The following is a 19,403-nucleotide window of genomic DNA, read 5'->3' on the forward strand; positions in this document are numbered from 1 at the left end:
ATAGATATCTACGATACCTGTATTTTTACCAATGTCCACCATTTTAGCACAACATACAAAAATGACAAGTAGTGTTGCAATGACTTTAAGTTTTTTGCTTGTCAAGCAAAGGTGAACATTCAGTTTTGACTAAAACCTATTGTTTGTTCCAAATGTCAGAAAGCAAATGCTGAGTTTGAGAATCAATTAAGGAACATTCGTTTTGATTCAAAAGGCCTGAGGCAGTTGTTAACACAAGTCAATTAACACCTGCAATGATAACATTACTTGATCAGATAGAAAGACACATTCATTAGGAGCAGCTAACTTTCCAATAACAAAGCAGAACAGTGAGAATAATGGCAAAAAAAAACCTGCTACATGATGGACAATAAATACACAGCAAAGGAGAATATCATCCTTGGCCTATCCAGTCATCTGGATGCTGAATACTGGGCAGCGCCTGCGCACACTTGTGCTTTTCTAATTCACACACTGTGATGTATAACAGGTTGATGAAAGGACATCATGTAGTCAGCGTTTTTCATTTTAAATGATATACCACCATGTGCATGTTTTGCCAATTTCTCTTCCAAGACAAGAAACAAGTGGAATGTGTTCAGACATGAGATCTTTTACAATGCTGTAACATTGCACATCTCCATATTTTTTGATGAGGATTACACACGTCTGAATGAATGCAAATTGATTATTTAAAAGTAAAAACACTGTGGAGGAGGGTATGAGTGGCTCGATGGTAAATGGTGATAAACCATCGCTGGAGTTATTCAGTTGTGCCTGATTCTGAGAAACATATCTCCGTTGCGAACTTAATCACACTTGAGAAAGACAACTGAAAAGGCAACGTAAAGGTGTTGCCGGGGCAAAGAGCAGAATGGGTCAACAGAGTAGATTTGGGATCATCCTTTTCTCTTTGTAGCAGGACTTGATAACAAACCTTTAACCCATTGTGTGCAAATAACATATTTAACCGTTCTGGCCAGAATATGAATAAACCTGTCATCTTCAGAATCTTAATAATACAGTCTTAGTAGCCTAATGAGTACAAGCATATATATATATATATATATATATATATATATATATATATATATATATATATATATCATTGCAGCAGACAACTACACCACCTAAAGATAAAGCACAAGCAGCACCATGAATCATCATTTGTACAAGCTTAATCATAATTATGACACTATGAAAATAAAATTACTAAAAAAAATTATTAGCACATACACAAAACTCTTGCCACATCAATGGAAGAAGACTAAGATTGGGCGTTTATAACACTTAAGGGCATCAAATGGGAGAAAACAAAAGCCTAACTTGCAGAATTCCATTGTTTAATTTAACAGGCGTTGTCTTTGGATCCAAAACCACTGCAACTGAGACACGTTTCTGACTTTATGTCAACATCCTAGAGCCTGGTGTTCATTCTTTGTGTACGGAAAGTCTGATTTGGGGTGAAATAGGCAGGTTTGTAACGTCTTCCCAATATATTTAAATACATATGGATTTGGGTGTGATCTTATTTCCGTTAAGTCTGCATTAAATGCGCTTTAATCTCCTCCCACCTGCCTGGTAAGGTTGCGCGCTCCCGGTGAGTTTTATAGCAACTGTTGCCCAGTGAGGCAGCGCCATAGTCACCGTAGTCCTGGCGACTGTAACCCACCAACAACAACCTCTCGCTCCATCATTACCACCTCCTCCACCATCCTCATCTCATCAACCAGTCCACAGCTCAGGTTTGAATACACGTTTTACTGTTTTTAGCCCGAATTCAAGTCCTTTCCCGCTTCATGGGATCATTTTATGAAGGAGATATTATTGCTGTGGTGTGTGTTTTGTCTGCTGCTGAATGAAGGCTCGGTGAATAGCTGGGGTAGTTTGCTAGCGAGGGTGTTTCTTTGTGACGTGGTAGCCTGCTTGCTAACGTTGCCTGTAGATACCCACAGCTGTGAGAGGTCCAGCTCGCTAGCACAAGCTAACTACGTCCTCACAAATGTCGCGCTGTGGCTAAAACTGACCCCAGCGCGTTCAGTTTGGCCTCAAAAAAAAAAGGGTTTTCCGTGGAACTTGTGTGTTTAAACGTAACCATGCTGAGTGGTAGCGCAGGTCTGGGCTAGGCACTGATGCTAGCTGGTCAGCTGGAGCAGGAGCAGGTGTCTGTTGTTGCTAGGTTGCTAACGCCAGCGTTGCCTTCTTACAATGCCTGTTGGTGTCCCCTTTTTTTTTTGGCTAATGTTACGGTGATATTGCAAGTATGTGTTTCGGCTGGTTCAAATCTGATCTGTCATACAAATTCATTGACGTCGACCAGCAATAGAAAGTGCTGTGAGCTAGATTTCCATACACTAACTGCTATTGACAATAGCTAAGCCATTACTTTCCCTTTTGTCTTAGGCAGCAAGATAGCTTCGCTAGCTTTCCATCTGCCCTCTTTGTGGCTTCAGATGGCTGTGATAAGCCATCTGATAACACAAGGCTAAGTTCTGCAGTGATCAGCTTTGAGGGAAAAAACACTTGCCCGATTAGTATAGAATTACTTTAATGGTACTTCCCATTTTATCAGGTATCATTTCGCTCTTCTGCTTTGCACATTCTGGAATTGTCCACGCAACGTCAACATTTATCCACCTCTTCTGCAATACAGGTACATCCCCGAATCATTGACCGACATTGAGACAGTGAGATACTGTATTTTTAGTTATGTTAGGTTTAAGGTGTACTTCCTTTGCGCAAGAGGGAAGGAGAAGGTGTGTACTCAGTGCAGCATGTCAGTGTACAGGGGAAAGATGCTTAGTCGTTAGTTAACAGCTTGGTATTCCACCCTGATTGATTTTAGGCTCATTTGAATTGGGTAAAAAAAAAATGTATCGCCATATCCCTTTACAGAATAGTAAACTTGCATTTTAGCATTATTTAATCCTGAAGCCGGTTGATCTAAGTCGAGCCTTGCTTTCTTAACGTTGCATCACAATAATTTTTGGGTCCATAGGGTCTTGTTTACAGCTGCAAGCTCTGATTCCCTTTAGAGGACAGAACAGGTGTGTGTGTGTGTGTGTGTGTGTGTGTGTTGTGTGTGTGGAGGGTGGGTGCACCTCTAGTAGTGATGAGACACCTGACCATCTAGGCCTGGAAATGCATTCAGCAGTAAATAAAATCTGATTGTCCATCACCATCTCTCTAGATTTTGGTTGTCTTTTGTGTTTGTATGCTTGTTTGCGGCACATGTATCTGAAAGCTGACAGTGATGTGCAAGTGACAGGGCCAGAGCAATCCAAACCTATTAGCTCAAAACTCCATTGTTTTTTTTGTTTTTTACCATTTTAATGCATACTGTTGATGAAGCCCAAAATACATAAATATATTGATCTATGGGCATATACAACCCAAAATAGGTCATGCACAGACACCCCTCCAACGCGCACACACACACACACACACAAAATAGGATGTTGGGAACTGCTAGTTATCAGATCATGTTACCACTTACCTGTGGTCCAGTAGTGCAGAAATAGTACCATGCCACCTGCTGCCTGGATCCTGTTACATTTCCAATCACTTAAAGAGGGGCTGATTAATTCAATTATTCAGTCATTCATTTTCATGGCTTAGGAGAATACAGCATGTTTGGTTTGTATTTGCCCCAGCCTGCCAGAAATAATGTATAGTGTTTATGGAAGAGGAGACATAAAAGTCCTTGTTCTTTCCTTCCTAACACCACATCCGTTGATTAGGAAAAGCAGGGAACATTTAGTCTCACTTCGTGTCATGATTCTTTTAGACATTTTAGCACTTTTGACATTTCTGTTTACAGTGGTCGTTTTGTCACCTAGAATCAGATTAAGCTTTGAACGGTGATTAAACAGCATGAGCTTTTTGACGTGACTTTTTTTGGTACAACTAACAGTAATCCATATATTGATGCATTGTTTTGATGGCAAAATCACTATCAGCAACCCTTTTAAAAACAGAAGTCCCTCTCAATTTCTTTCTAATCTAAAAAAACCCAACTCCCAAACAAACACAGCACTTTGCATGCCTAACTCTCCTTCAGCTCACAATTGCATCTCCCTCCACCTGTTTTCCTGTTGTGCTAGCACCTGATCATGCTTGCATGCCTGCTATAGTTTGCATGCTCTGTTTGTGTGTGAGAGGGAAAGACTTTGTGTCTGGTATACTTTTTCAACCTCGCTCACCAGCTTGGTGCATCAGACTCTACCTTAATCCTACACAATCATTATATTGTGTAAATTATGATTCTGTATAGTTTGTACACATGCCAGCCTTGCACTCCTTGCTATTTGTTCCTTTTAATGTTAGCAAGAGAAATTGAGGGGAGAAAACGCAGGGCAAAATGTTGCCCTCCTTGGTGGCTTTTGTTCCTCTGTGTCTTTGTAGGGCCTGCACTTGCTCAGTGGAGCACAGTATTTAAGTGGGCCACAAGGGAGTGCCTGAATGGTGAGGCAGGAGGTGTGTGTGTGTGTGTGTATATATATGTGTGTGTGTGTGTGTGTGTGCCTCTGTGTGTTTGTGTAGGGGGTTGGGGTGAGGCAACAAGAGTGTGTTGTGATGCAGGGGCTCTTTTCCACGATTAGGTGGGCTCAGTTGGGGCCATACACTTTAGCTTTCAAACTGCACTGTGGAATATAAGTCAACATTCTCCTCTTCATAAGTGCTTTTTTCTTTTTTTAAGAATTGGGGTGTAGTAAGCAGAGAGCTATACTTTGACTGTGTGGTTTGACATTTTTATCACTTTGGTAGCCTGTACCCAGTGGTTTTACTCTTCTGGGTAAAGGAGCTGTTTGTGTGTCGTGGTATCCTCATCATATGTGTAATAATTTTTTTGTGAATCGATTATCGTAATTTATAGTGTATTATCGAAATTGCATAACAGAAATATTTATGTTGCATAGTGGTTTATTTTTCCAGAAGCCAAAGCGCAGCCTGTCTAGCAACAGCCTGCTGACATGTCTGACAGTGATAGTATATATGCACATCCCCTTCCCCAAGGTGTTGAAAATAGTCATGCTGAAAGCAGAAGGCTTTGTGTTAATAAATCTAAGTGCCCCTGTATGTTTAATGAAAATGCATATTTTCCCTGCTGCTTTACTATTCTTCACACTCGTAGTGCACTGAGAAGGACTGACTCAGCTTTGTAGTCCAACTTTGAGGGTAATCACCCCAACATGAAATAAGTGATAGCCTTCATCCCAAGAAAAAGACCAGTATGATATTGAAGATAAATGGAAGGGGCAGGCTGTCCCTGGAGTGACTCGAAGCTGTTAGGAGACGCAGCTTAATTAACCAAGAGAGGCTTGTTCATGGAAACTGGGATGGGGAGGAGGTGGCCTTCCCCTGGAAGCAATGGGTGAGGGTAGCCATGCTATTATTAGCTAACAAACACAGGTTCACGATCAATCTCTCCTCACACTTCTGATTATCTTCAAGTTCACATCTCTGATGTGCAATATAATTCTATTATTAGTAGCAATTAATCTATCTGGTAAAGATACTTAAAAATGAGTTAACTTGCCAGTTTTTCTTTTCATCTTTTCTTAGCACTGATGCAGGACTTCCATTCTCAAGCAACGTTAAAGCTGTAAAAGTGGGGACTGACAGAGCAATGAGACGCAGCATCTATTTGGAGTTTGTTAAATATTAACTTGTTTTATGGCTGTGAACATGGAGACAAGACCATGTGTCACTGATGCATGAGGCTCTCAGTACATTGCGTACCGCAAGGCAGAAACAGGTGCTCAGGCAGAATTGCTCTTGAGCAGCTTTAGTAGCATTGATTTGGGTAAAATGGACAATGGCCTGTTGTGAAAACTCATGTTTCCCATAATGCCTAGATTGTTTGCTCATATAGGGTTAGGGTTATGACCTTGGCTAACCAAATCATTTGGAAAATCTTTTGATTTCTTTTCTTTTTTAAGTTTTTGACATGTAATATGATGTTTATTAAAGCTTATATGTTCCGGGCATGTTAAGGATAAGGTTTGTACTTTGATTTCACTGAATATAAAGTAAGAGGGAGTACAAAATCTGTGTCTATCTTCGTGTGGTGAGTCTGATTTTAAACAACTAGCAGATGAAACCTGTGCTAGTACACTCACCCAGTTTAAGAGAGCTATCGATCCTTGATGCTGCGCAAGCGTTGGCTAAGTGATGCATTAAATTTGTTATCTTGATGTTATTGAGTTGTTTTGCCGGTTAGATTGGTAGGTTGAGAGTGCTCTTGGTTTTCAGTGATTGTGACCATCATCTATGTATAGTGAAACCGTTTTCTCTCTTATTTAGGCGCCATGCAGACCCCTGAAGCAGGCGCTGACTCCACCTCCACTGTCCCTCTTCAGACCACTGTGCCTGTCCAGCCTACCGGCTCCACCCAGCAGGTGCCTGTCCAGCAACAGGTACATCCAGCCTGTCTGTGTGTTTTCATATGTGTGTGCATATGTGTGTGCATGTCTGTATTTCTTATTGCAATGCACGACTTTAGTCAATTAAATAACTCATTTTCAACTCGTCTTGTCTTTTGATAGGCCCAGACTGTTCAACAGGTTCAGCATGTTTACCCAGCACAGGTGCAGTATGTGGAGGAAAACAGTGGCGTCTACACCAATGGCAACATGTGAGTCACTCTGTTACCCAGCACTGCTCTTATGCCACTCCACAAATATTAGCGCTGCGTCTCTGTGGCCTGTTCTTTCTCCTCAAGTCTCTTCACACGGTCATTCATGTCACAAGCACATGATGGTGGGAGTGCATTTGTTTTTTGTTTGTTTCCTTTTCTGAGGGGTGTGCAGTTGTGTGTTTGATTGTGCTCGGTCACCTGAACATGACCAGAAGTAGGTCTGTTTTTTAAGTGCTGACGCTACGCCAAGCTCCCCTGGGCCGGAGGAATGGGGTTACATACCACTAACAAGCACAGGCCGTGTTTGTCCTGCTGTGATACACACATACACACACACATCAGTGCATGTACTGTACAGTGACCTGTGTGTGACCTCAGCTACTGGTGGAAATACTCATGGAAGGACCACCACCACACTAAATGCTTAGAAATACAAAACCATACATGGAGCAAACAGTTGGACTCATGAGCTGAGAACCAATTTTTGTCAACAAAATAATAATTTCTTATTTAATTAAGAAATCATCTAAGGACAAAAAACTTTCCAAGAAAACGCAGCTAATTTGACAGTTGCAATAAAAATAACTGATCACTGAGACATCTTTTTTTTTTCTGAGCACACTGATTGACTGCTAACCTCTCTTCTGAACAGAAGAACCTACTCGTACTCAGAGCCACAGCTGTATAGCCAGAACAGTGGAGGGAGCTACTTTGACACACAGGGCAGCTCATCCCAAGTGTCCACTGTGGTGACATCTCATGGCATGACCAACAATGGAGGAGGGGGCAGTGGAGGAATGAACATGAACCTGGCGGGTGGTCAGGTAATCAGCAACAGTCCTGGGACTTATATCATGGACAATGCTGGACCCCACCCTGCCACCCAGACCACACGAGCTTCCCCAGCTACTGTAAGTGCATAACACCCACTAAGTGGGCTCTTCACCTGCCTTAGCCCGCCTGCTTTTGAGATTATTTGTTGTCTTCATTGATCTATGCATGGATCCAAAATGTAGGACGCCATTCTGGATATTTGTGTCACGTTTTCAAAATTTCAGTGTACAGTTAGTGTGTCACGTTATAGAGAAATAATTATTGTGTGCACCTCCTCCATGATTGCGTATGGTGTGTTTTCTCTGCGATGATCCTTTACTGATGTATGCGGTGCGCAGCGTAGGCTGAGCCTGAGTCTTTGCAGTGATTTTACTACTGCCAGCAATGTTCATGTTGTGATCCTTTTAATATTTAATGTTCAACTAATGTAGGGCTTTGTTTCCATCCCTGATTAATTTGTCTGTCATTCCCACTCCTTGGGATAGAAGAAAGGAGGGGCTAAAACCTCAGAGACAGGTGTATTAAGGAGGGGAGGATGATCAGGGAATGTGCTTCTGGAGAGCCACAGACTGACCCAGTCCTCACAAGAGTGCCAGACAAAGTGGTGCACACCGCAGACATGCCATTAGACATTTTCAAACAGTTCCTCCATAATGATAGTTTCTGGCAGAAACGTAGAAATGATGCTTGTTGACTGAAATTACATTCTGTGGATGTCAGCCATGGCAATAACGGCCATGTAACTGAGATTTTTTTTTTTTTTTCAATGTAATCAAATTAGGTGCAAGGGCATTTAACTGCCTAAGAAAACTACCAGCTTAACCCTGTCTCGAGTTAGAGATCTACCTGACAGCATAAATCGGCCCGAAAAATGGGCAGTACTTTCTGCTGAGGGATGAGCATGGAGTTCAACCTTGGCTATCTGTGCAATAATTTCACATGAAACTGATCATTGGACAACCAGTGCATCATCACCATGCAGTTACACTCTCTTTGGTACAGCTTTGATAAGTATTGGTTTGGATAAACAACACTATTAAAGTCACACCAGAACACAATGCTAATTCTGCATAAAAAAATTTTTGTATTCACCAGTAATAAAAACTGCCAATATGCAAACATACTCCTCCCCATGAAGCATGAACTAGCTTTTGGGACAGTTTTACATGCAGGTGTTACTAAATCAACTTGGCACACTCTCTTGTCCTTTGTTTTTTTTTTTTTTTTAATGGAGTCTGGCTTTTTCTCTGCACATGATAGCTGCTTTAAGTGGATCTGCTCTGGTGGAATCTGGAAGAGCTGCATGTCTGCCAGCTATCCACACCTGATGTGCTTAGTTGCTCCTGTTGAGCCGATTTCCCTATTTCTGTACTGTACTCGACAAAGATTGTCCTTAAATTACAGGAAGTCCTGCTCTGCTTGGGTTTAGTGGTGCTTGCTTTGGTCTTCTCTTTATTTTTGCAAGTGGTCACTAATGTGTCTACATCAACTCTTTAATTTTTCTTCCTTTTTGTTTTTATTTCCCCCTCTTACATTTTGTTGTCCTGTGCTTCGTGGTTTATCAGATTGAAATGGCGATTGAGACGCTCCAAAAATCTGAGGGTTTATCCAGTCAGAGAAGCTCGCTGCTCAACAGCCATGTAAGTTGCTTTTATGAATGCCTGCCCTTGCCTTACCTTGACTTTTGCTAGACTCACTCTCTTGCTGTGCTTCCTATATATTTGAGTTTGATGTGGTGCTTGCTGTTTTTGTTGCTGGTGTCACTACCGCTTTAAATTCACTGGCTGCTATAGAAATGCTTTTGCAGAGCTGCGATGCTGCGGCATCAAGATCACAGACTGTCAGTCTGAGGTCTTTCTAGACAGTCTGCATGGAACAGCGTGTGAATCCTGAGTAAAAAAAGCATGTATTCCCTTGTAGCTCCAGTGGCTGTTGGACAACTACGAGACAGCAGAGGGCGTAAGTCTACCACGATCCACCCTCTACAATCATTATCTGCGCCACTGCCAGGAGCAGAAACTGGACCCTGTAAATGCAGCCTCTTTTGGCAAACTCATCCGCTCCATCTTCATGGGACTCCGTACAAGGCGCCTTGGGACAAGGTTACCTTTACTTTAGATTTTCTTTTTCTTAAGTAAGAAGTCAGTTTTAGAGATCTCAAGATTTTCATCCAACAGCTGTATGCTTGCCTGGCTTTTCTCTGTAGTCATTCCTCTAAATCCTAATCTACTAAAAGCTTAATCAGTTCTTCTCTTCAGTCCCTCTCTTCCATCCATGAGAACTTTTCTGCACACCTCACCCGTGACTGTCAAGGTGTTTTTAGCTTGTGGTTTTGTCTTGCAGAGGGAACTCCAAATATCATTACTATGGTATACGTGTGAAACCAGACTCCCCACTCAACAGACTCCAAGAAGACATGCAGTATATGGCCCTCAGACAGCAGCCTGTTCAGCAGAAACAGAGGTACACAGCCAACTAGGCATGCAGTATGCTATGACACATGCCGCTGTTTTAATAGACACTGAGGTGAGCCGTGTGATTTCAGGTTCAAGCCGGTGCAGAAGTTTGACGCCTGCTCTGGGGAGAATTACTCAGGTGGAGGCCAGCCCCATCCTGGTGCAGCAGAACAGACGGTCATTGCACAGAGCCAACACCACCAGCAGTTCCTAGGTCAGCTGCTTTTCTCTGTGAACATCTGTAAAAACAAAAATATGCAGTTTTTCAGAATATTCCACATTGGGGAATTCATTGTTTTTTTTTTTTGCCCCAACAGATGCATCGCGGGCACTCCCTGACTTTGTAGAGCTGGACCTGGGACCAAGCAATACAGAGAACATCAGCCCCGAGGATGTGAAAGCTCTCCAGTCCCTCTACAGAGAGCACTGTGAGGTTAGATAGAGTGCATTCTTTTCCTTCTCTATGCAAAGTCACCACAGCTCACTAAGTGTCATGCACGAGGGGAACGGGGGGTTGGGTCCTTCTTCGGTGCTAAAAGAAAGCTAAGTAATTCCCTTCAAAACTGTAGAATGTATTGATACATCATCATCAATATTACTGTGCAGGCATTGTGACTGTACGTTCATCTATTGATCTGCCTGGACCAGCTGCTTTTCCCTGACCACTAAATCTATTCCCTGTTCTCTTAAGATTCTCATTTTCTCCTAAAATGGAGCCCCTCTCTCCCCCCCTCTTCGATTAAATATATATGAACTAATCTGCTAGTATCTATCATGGCAGCAATGTACTCGTTTAATCTTACTTAAGCTGTCTTTAATGAGAAAAGGCTAGTAGCACTGACAATACTAGATCATGTTTTAGAGTGTATTTAAAGTTTGGATTCAGTGCGTGCAAACTTCAGGAAAGGCCATGTGGGCTTATAGTGATAGAGATCTGTAAATGCCAGTTGATGGCATTTTGGAAGGGAATTTCTCTTCATCTTGAGAAGTTTTCAATCACAGCTCACCTAATGTCTGGAATCTAGGGGCCCAGGTGATTACAGACGAGGGCCAAGGCCATGTGTGATAGATGACAGCGAGATGCGTGGATTATTATTAAGGGACCATTCCTTCGTCTCTTAGAAACAAGTTCCAGTGGAAACAGTTCATTGTTTTGTTTAATCTCTGTTGTTGTTTCAGGCTATCCTGGATGTGGTGGTCAACCTCCAGTTCAGTCTAATTGAGAAGCTGTGGCAGACATTTTGGCGTTATTCTCCCCCTGACTCTGTAGAGGGTGCCACTGTTACAGAAAACAGGTGAGGCCGAGCTGATGACAATACACAATAACAATTTTTCTTTTTCCCTAGGTGGCATTTACTACCTTCCAGAACATATTTCACCAGTATAAATTAGAATGTTTTGAGTTTTATTCTAGGATTATCTGAAAATACAAAGGCGCCTTTCTTACTGGTTTTTCTTCCTCAGCAGCGTAAGTGAGATTGAAGCGCGGCTCCCCCGCTCACAGCTATTGGTGCTGTGCAGAAACGAGGCTGTTCTCAAATGGATGAGCACCTGTGACCATCTAATGTACCAGGCCCTTGTGGAGATCCTCATTCCTGATGTCCTGAGACCCATTCCCAGTGAGCCGCAGACATAGAACCCTCTAATGTTTACTTGTTTGGTGAATTCATTCTCGTAATATCACAATCATTATCTCATTGTTGTTTTTAATTTTTCTTTTTGCAGGTGCCTTGACTCAAGCCATTCGCAACTTTGCCAAAAGCCTGGAAGGTTGGCTCAATAATGCCATGAATGCCATTCCACAGAGAATGATCCAGACCAAGGTACACTTGCAGCATTCATACAGAGTTAACCTATGCTACACATAAAAGTCCACCTGTTACTGTCTCTAACATATACAATTAGTAAAACTATTACTCACGCGTACTATCTGTTTTACAACGTATGTATACTCACAGTAGACCTGGACTCTTGTGTGTGTGCTCTTCACAGATCGCCGCTGTTAGTGCCTTTGCGCAAACACTGCGCAGATACACATCTCTGAACCACCTGGCTCAGGCGGCACGTGCTGTGTTGCAAAACACGTCACAGATCAACCAGATGCTGAGTGATCTCAACCGTGTTGACTTTGCCAACGTACAGGTCAGAACAGCTCTATGTGTTGAGCAGTGGTACTTTTGTAATGTGTACTATACTATTGCTTCTCTATTATCCCTACTACCAAAAAAATACACATTAATACATTATTTTTTCTAATTTTACTTTGACTGCAAAAGGGTGAACCTCCAGTTCTTTCTCTGTTGCTGTATAGGAGCAGGCATCATGGGTGTGCCAGTGTGAGGAGGGAGTGGTTCAGCACTTGGAGCAGGACTTCAAGGCCACCCTACAGCAGCAAAGCTCTCTGGAGCAATGGGCAGCGTGGCTGGAGAATGTGGTCACTCAGGTGCTCAAGCCTTACGAGCACCGGCCCAGCTTCCCCAGGGCAGCTCGACAGTTTCTGCTCAAGTGGTCCTTCTACAGGTCCGCAAAAAGACAACCATACTGAGACATGTCTGTGAGTGTGCAGCGTTGCTTTGGAAAGACAAAACACTTGGAATGTTTTTTTTTTCTTGTCTCTGCAGCTCTATGGTGATCAGGGACCTGACCCTGCGCAGCGCTGCCAGCTTTGGCTCCTTCCATCTGATTCGCCTGCTGTATGATGAGTACATGTTTTACCTGGTTGAGCATCGGGTGGCCCAAGCTACTGGAGAGACACCCATTGGTGTCATGGGGGAGGTATAACTGTGACATCTTATTTTCCTAGTATTTTATAGTGCCACCATGATACACAACATTTTATGACAGATACTCTCTGGGTCAGATGTGAGATGTGGGTCATTCTATATCTTTTGATAAAATCACCCCAGATGAGATGTTTCACCTAATTACAATGTAGTGATACAATGTAGATTCTAAAAACATTAAAATGACAAATGGCCCTTCTAACTTTGATGTTTTTCTGTTTTCAGTTCGACAGCCTCAACACCCTGTCCCTCACAAACATTGACAAAGGTGTGTAGCACAACAGTATCTAGGAAAGAGATGACTGCTGAGCATTAACTAGGTTTTCCAATTCAGAACACTTGTATGTTTTCACAATCCGTTAAATTCAGTGGTTATTTAGGTCAAGCAGTTGAGTATTTGCTTAATGAGCTGAAAAGACTGGCATTTTTGGCCTTATTACAATAAGATGTGATAGTACAAGCTGGCATAATGCGCCTTTTTAATGTTATTACATTGATTTATTTGCACACTTTTATTAACGTATGATTGAAAAAGCCTAAGTAAGAAAAAAGATGCTCTATAGTGTTACACTTTTAATGAAGTTGAAATTGCAACATGATCACCTGAAGCAGCAGTTTAGCAAACGTGGTCCATTTGTTGTCCATTGTGGGACAGTAGAATACATTGTTTGAATAATAAACTGAAAGATAAAATTTTTTTGCTCCTTCACCAACTGTGTGAATTTTCCTTTAAGTGAGCTCCTGAGTCTGCACCAGTGTTTTACGTATGCGTTGCTTCCTCCTGTCCAGATGAAACAAGTGGGATGGATAGCGACTTAGAGGAGGACACGGAGGAGTCCGGGGAGCCTCTTGCCAAGCGAGAGAAGTCCGAGCATGAGGTGATCCAGGTGATCCAGGTCGGGGCGCTAGAGGACGGGTCCCACCCCGTGGTGGGGGTCGTCCAGCCAGGTGTCCTCCACTCACTGCCCCAGCCTCCGCAGGACCACACCGAACACATTCTAACCCCCTCTGCTGGTACCCCCACCATCCGTCACTGCAGCGCCACAGGCAACACCTACGCCTCCGTTTGAGGGTCTGAGGGCTCAGCCGACTATATCGGGCCTGTTTTTGCTATCTCACTCTCCACATATCTTTCTCTCTGTAAGTCTAGATGTTTCTGTCTTTTTCATGCATTGTCTCTGTCTGCACTTGTGTGGACCCACTCTCCTCCTCCTCCTCCTCCTCGTATCTAGCCTGGTTCAGTGGGGGAGTGCTGGAATGATGATACTCTGGCCAAGATGTGCTGTCCGTGTGTGACTGCTTAGATTCAGGATGTGCCGTCATCCCATAAGTCTGTGCTCTCACAATGCGGCAGCTGGAGGAGAAGGACTAATTTGACGTTAAATGTTTCCTAGCTAGGTATGACTTAACGCCTCTGTCTATACAGATAGGTTTTATCTTGAGGGAAAATGAAACCTTCAAACTACTGATGTCTCATAGCTCAAATCCATGTCACTAGTCCCAGTGGAGCAAAGTCATCGATTAACTCAAAACCTTCACCTATTGTAAATAGTTTTGCTGTACTTTCAATTGGTATTACCCAAAACTCATGGTGCTATCATTGTGTTTTATTTTGTTTTGATTTCCAATCATCCCTCCTAATTAAGTATAATTTATGTCAACATGCATTCCAACTGCTGATAACTGTTTGGCTGAACAAAATATTTTGAGTATTGTATGTAGCTAAAAAAACAAAGGGATGACTTTCTATGTATGTATGGCATTTGAAAAAGGATCATGGGGAAGTTTTGTCTGTTGTTTGAAAAGAACATGGTAGCCACCCACTTATAACCACTTCTAGACACAGAAAGAAAACCCTAAAGAAATATCTGTGCTGCTAATTGTGTATATAGAGATGAGATTGAGAACGGCTGTACAAGATCACTTCCTCAGTGCTAGCTTTTCTATGCACTCCGTGCATGACGCTTGCCTTTGTTCATTTTAGATGCTCTGTAGTGTGGTTTACATGACCAACTGGAATCTTGAAGACAACTTACTGGACAACCCATGTTCCCCCGTTTTTTGCGATTTCCGTTTTATTAGAATTTCTTAAGTTAACGAAGGACCAAAAAAAAAAACACAAAAAAACAAGAAGATGCTGAGAGTGAGCCATTTGGGCCACCCAAGAGCTGTTTCCTGTCCCACAGTGCCATGTTGCAGAGTAGAAGGAATGTCAGGGATTTAATGTACCTCGGCTTTATCATAGTGCCTTATCCTTAAATGCAGCTGTCCTTGTAGTCCCGACTGTGTGCTGTAGAGAGCCCACAGCCCCTCTGCATTGTCCCAGCCACAGATTTGGCTTTCTGGTGGCTCGTGGCTGGATTTGGGCTGGCTCATCAGTGTTGAGACCAAGGGATGCAGGCACACACACACACACACACCTGTTGTTTTCTCTGGATCAGCTCTACTAAGCTTATTACTTTTCTGAATCATGGTCTTTAGCCTTGCTCCTGCCCTCACTCTGCCCTCTTGAGGCCTATTCTTGCATTAGCCTTTGTTATTGGGTGAATTAAGTGTGCGTGCGTGTGTGTGTGTGTGTGTGTGTGTACACGGATGCATTGGTCTGCACTGTGTTTTTATGTGCATGTGTACATACGCCTGTGTGTCTGCGTGCATGTGTGTATGTGTTGGAACACATCCATCAGTCACCCTACCTCAAACCAGTGGTGCCAGCCCTTTGACGCGTGCAGCACAGTCACCAAACCTTATTGCACACACACCACTGTACTGCACAAATCTCAACGCGACGGAGAAAAACTGCATTGCTTTTCTCTCACCTCTGATACATTTTCACTTCACAGTTTTTAGCCCATAAAATGCTTTCATCCTTTGTTCCCTGTTTAAAGATCATCTTTGTACAGTGGACAAAAAGTAGATATTTTGTGATATTCAAAGAGATATATAGATATATATATGTATAGTATATATAATGATGATACACTACATATATTTGTTGCTTTTTATGTGGTTGACCAGACTGTTTGTATGTGGTTGTTTTCTTTTGGTAGCTCCTCTGTAATTAGTTCCATAGACTGTAAGGGGAAAGGCATGGGGACTAACTTCTGATTCATTAGACTACATCTATACTTGAACTGTTATAGCCTTCTATGTTGTGGAGAATATTGAGATTAATCCTCTGAATAGGAACGTTTTGTTACTAAAATGATTTTTGTTATTGTTTTTCATGCTTGTTTAAATGGTCTGCATCATTTCTCTGCAGAAATCTTTATTTATTGATATTTATTGTGTTTTAGTTTAGATGCGTACTCATTATAACATATTATTAAAGGGTACTCATGATGACTCACACCACTGCAAAGAGCAGGTCTACTGTACAGAAGGACCAGATTCTTTTGTTGTTTTTGTTGTTTTTTTTTTAACTGTAAGTCATGTACGTAGGTTGATTACGGTTTTTTTGTTTTTGTTTTTTAAAAAAGGGTTGGCACTGTATTTGTATTCAAAGTCGTTAAGGTTCTATCACTAGTCAAATGATTCCTTTAGAAACTAAAAGTACACAGGATCTTCGCCTTTGTCCGTTTTTTTGTGCCTGTGTAGAAAACATGCTTAGCAGTAAAGTAGGGTGGGAAAGTGCAAATACTGCACGTCATCTACGTTACTGGGTCCCCAAAGACACCCTTCTCTTTGGTTCAACCTACGGTACACATCTCAAACTGTAGCCTTACCCTCATCCTGCTGGCTTGAAATGTCTGGCCTACCAGAACTGGGAAACACACACACACACACAAATCTGGTTTTCTTATTATGTTGCTTAAGGACAGTTTGAAAAGTCTGCTAGGAAAGGTCAATAAACTTTAAGTTGCTGGAAGTTGAAGACCTGAGGCATTTTGTTTACATCAGTCTGTAACCTTAATGAACTTGCATGATAGATTGCTCCCCTCCCTGACTCTTGTTTTCTTATTCTAATGTTGAATGCAAGTTGGGAGAACACAGAAAGTACTGAAAATGTCCAATAAAGAAATAAATCAATGGATACAAAACATTAAGCCCAAAAGATCATCTCTTTCTCCATAGTCTCACATAAATCTGCGTTCTCGTAATAACAGTGTCATTAGACCGACTCCAACACTCACTGACTCGGGGAGAATGAAGTTGTAAAAAGTGGTGTGTGACGGGAATCTGTCTGACTTGAAATTTTAAAGATATGTTGTAAATCTGGATAATGTGTACCAGTTGGGAGTGAAGGGTTTGCAGGATACTTTTTCTTGCCTATGGTATTTTTACGTGTCTCACTGAATTTTTTTTTTTTTCATTTGAAAATATGAATCTCAGCTCCCTTGTCATATAAATTAACAACAATGTAGATGTAAACTTGTATTATTTTTGTGCCTGAAGTGAAAATGGTTTATAAAATGTTTTCTTAAATCTTAATTGTGTGCTTTAGGATCATAAGTGCTTTCTGGTCTTGCACGCCTACCATGTGCTGCTAGAAACTGATTTTGTCAATTTTGATTTTCTTTTTTGCCCCCCACCCCCGCCTCGTTTTCTTTTTACATAGATTTATGTGCCAGACAGTGATTTTAGCTTTCTGCGTCTCAAAGCCTGCCTGGTTAACACTGGACTGATGCTAATGCTGCCAACACAGTTGTACTTTATTTCTCAGTGTCTTTGAGAAGCAAGATTGTTTTTGTAACTGCTGTTTGCAAATGAGCCCGTTTCCAACCAGAAAAAAACACAAAAACAAAAAAAAAACTTGTCATAGGAGCAAAACCTAGGAGATGCCTCTTCTCTTGGACAAAATGGCAGCTTCACTGACCCATAGCAGACTCCAGTGCCTTTAATTTCGCCCCGGCCAGAGCATATGGCCTGGGTGACTATTGGGTCTCTGGTGGGCTACAGATAGAGGCTATCGGAGCAGACATTTCATTGCACAGGTGCTGCCACTGAGAAGACACCAGGGCTGAGGAGGCATAAAGACCTGGCCTCAGACTGGACTATTTATTATTTACTGGATGTGACACCACACACACACACACACTCACAGTAGTTTACACATGGTAGATTACCTGCAGACGGCTTTTTATTGTATAGAACTGGTTACTGTAGAGAGTTACTGTAAGTAAAGCGCTCTCTTAAGACTTGTTTTCTCCTCGTGATTTATTTTGTCAAATGATATTTTCTGAATGCTGTGACCTATTTGAGATTTGTATTTGGATGTTTTCAAGTGCCATTTGACAGTGTAGTGAGTCGTGGCCATCTGTAGCACGCTCTAATGCAAGCACAAGCATTTGGCAGTGGCATTTGGGGAAGGTTTTTATTTTGATTAACCCTAGACAAAAATATGTATATATCAAAAGCTTAAAAGGTATATTTATTTGTGTCCTAATTATTTGATTTGTTCTTTTGGTGAACATTTTATCAGATATGTTGGCTAAAGTGCTTTTGTGATTTCTTTTTCCCTCTTTTTTGGATAATGTATAGTATCTGATATAATATATACACACAACCTTCATGTGACTTTCTTTTTGTGTGCCATTAAGTTTTCTTCTCAAACTGACAAGCAAACCAATGCGTGTAGGGTGATTTGTATTGTGCATTTTACATTAAAAAAAAAAAACAAGGACATTTGGGGGACTTTTATATTTATAAAGACATTATCATTTAGTGTGTCGTATTGATGAATATAGAAACTATTAAAGACACATGTAGTTTGGTTTTCTGAATATTTCAGATCTCAGCTCAGGCTAGCTTCTTAGTGTTGTTTTCTTAAAATTTGTGACTTGTCTTTGCAGTAATAAACGTTTTCTTGTTCAAACTTGGTGTTCTTCCTCGTAATTTTGACTCTACACACTTAATTCGGAATTGAGAAAACATCGCGACTCAAACGACGCATTATCCCATTCAATTTTATTCAACCATATTCATACATATAAACACCAATATCATTCAAACTCAGTATGTTGATGTATGACACAATTGTCAAGGTAAGGATGAGCATGAACTTGCAATTCCTGAAAATTGTACAGCATTCCTTTTTTTTTTTTTTGTTATTTTCAATTATGAACAGTGGTTCATCACTGTAAAGGTAGCAAAAGAGTATAAAACACTACAACAGCTGTATGTAAACAGAGCTCCAAATACCAAAATATTGTTTGATCAATAGTGCTAGAGCAAAAATTTAAATCATTCATAGTGATAAGTAAAATCAAGCCGACTTAACACTGAAATGACTGCAGTCTGATGACCTTTTCACTTTTCATATTTGGCATCAATATGGCTTAAACTTCCTCTCACAGTTCATTTTTTGCTTCCTTAACTCGCCTGTCTTCAGCAGTGTTAAGTGGTATTAATCAAATCAAAATGGGTGGCAGTGAGCCATCTTTTCAGTGGCGCTCCAACCAAAATGTTTCGTTTGAGTATCAAAGATTCACCGCCTGGAGGTGTGAAAGGTGGTTGCTTAACGGCAGTTTCATCCTACGAAGACTTTCATGAATTGCTCTTACAACACATCTGAAGTCGTTTTTGCTAGAATTGAGCTTACTACGCCTCTCAAACCTGCTGTGGGTGAGTGAGAGATACTGATTTTGAACGCTCTGAAGCACATTTTTCATGGATCTCACCAAGGTCATTGGCAAGAAAAACTTTTCAACCATGCTAAGGGATCTTATGGAAACAACGGGTAAGCACACGAGA

At 41.5% G+C, this 19,403-nt stretch overlaps 1 protein-coding gene across 1 annotated transcript; it reads left to right on the plus strand.

Annotated features, from left to right (window-relative positions):
• The first annotated feature begins 1,662 nt into the window (after nt 1-1,662).
• rfx3 (regulatory factor X, 3 (influences HLA class II expression)) lies at nt 1,663-13,783 on the plus strand. The gene is made up of 17 exons (XM_070849952.1): nt 1,663-1,745; nt 6,307-6,419; nt 6,549-6,637; nt 7,293-7,551; nt 9,040-9,114; nt 9,395-9,576; nt 9,818-9,937; nt 10,020-10,144; nt 10,248-10,363; nt 11,110-11,225; nt 11,395-11,549; nt 11,656-11,753; nt 11,923-12,072; nt 12,242-12,450; nt 12,552-12,705; nt 12,939-12,981; nt 13,503-13,783. Exons 2-17 carry the CDS (start codon nt 6,312-6,314, stop codon nt 13,781-13,783), a joined length of 2,280 nt encoding a protein of 759 aa, XP_070706053.1. The 5' UTR covers nt 1,663-1,745; nt 6,307-6,311.
• The last annotated feature ends 5,620 nt before the right edge of the window (nt 13,784-19,403 follow it).

The sequence above is a fragment of the Pempheris klunzingeri genome, chromosome 19 (assembly GCF_042242105.1).
Source record: "Pempheris klunzingeri isolate RE-2024b chromosome 19, fPemKlu1.hap1, whole genome shotgun sequence".
NCBI classification, from domain to species: Eukaryota; Metazoa; Chordata; class Actinopteri; order Acropomatiformes; family Pempheridae; genus Pempheris; species Pempheris klunzingeri.

Bases quoted from the DNA above. Each gene is read 5' to 3' on its own strand.
- rfx3 (XM_070849952.1), top strand. From the start codon at position 6,312: ATGCAGACCCCTGAAGCAGGCGCTGACTCCACCTCCACTGTCCCTCTT. The intron at 11,754-11,922 runs GTACACTTGCAG...TGCTCTTCACAG, and splicing joins AGAGAATGATCCAGACCAAG to ATCGCCGCTGTTAGTGCCTT. The intron at 12,451-12,551 runs GTCCGCAAAAAG...TTGTCTCTGCAG, and splicing joins CTCAAGTGGTCCTTCTACAG to CTCTATGGTGATCAGGGACC.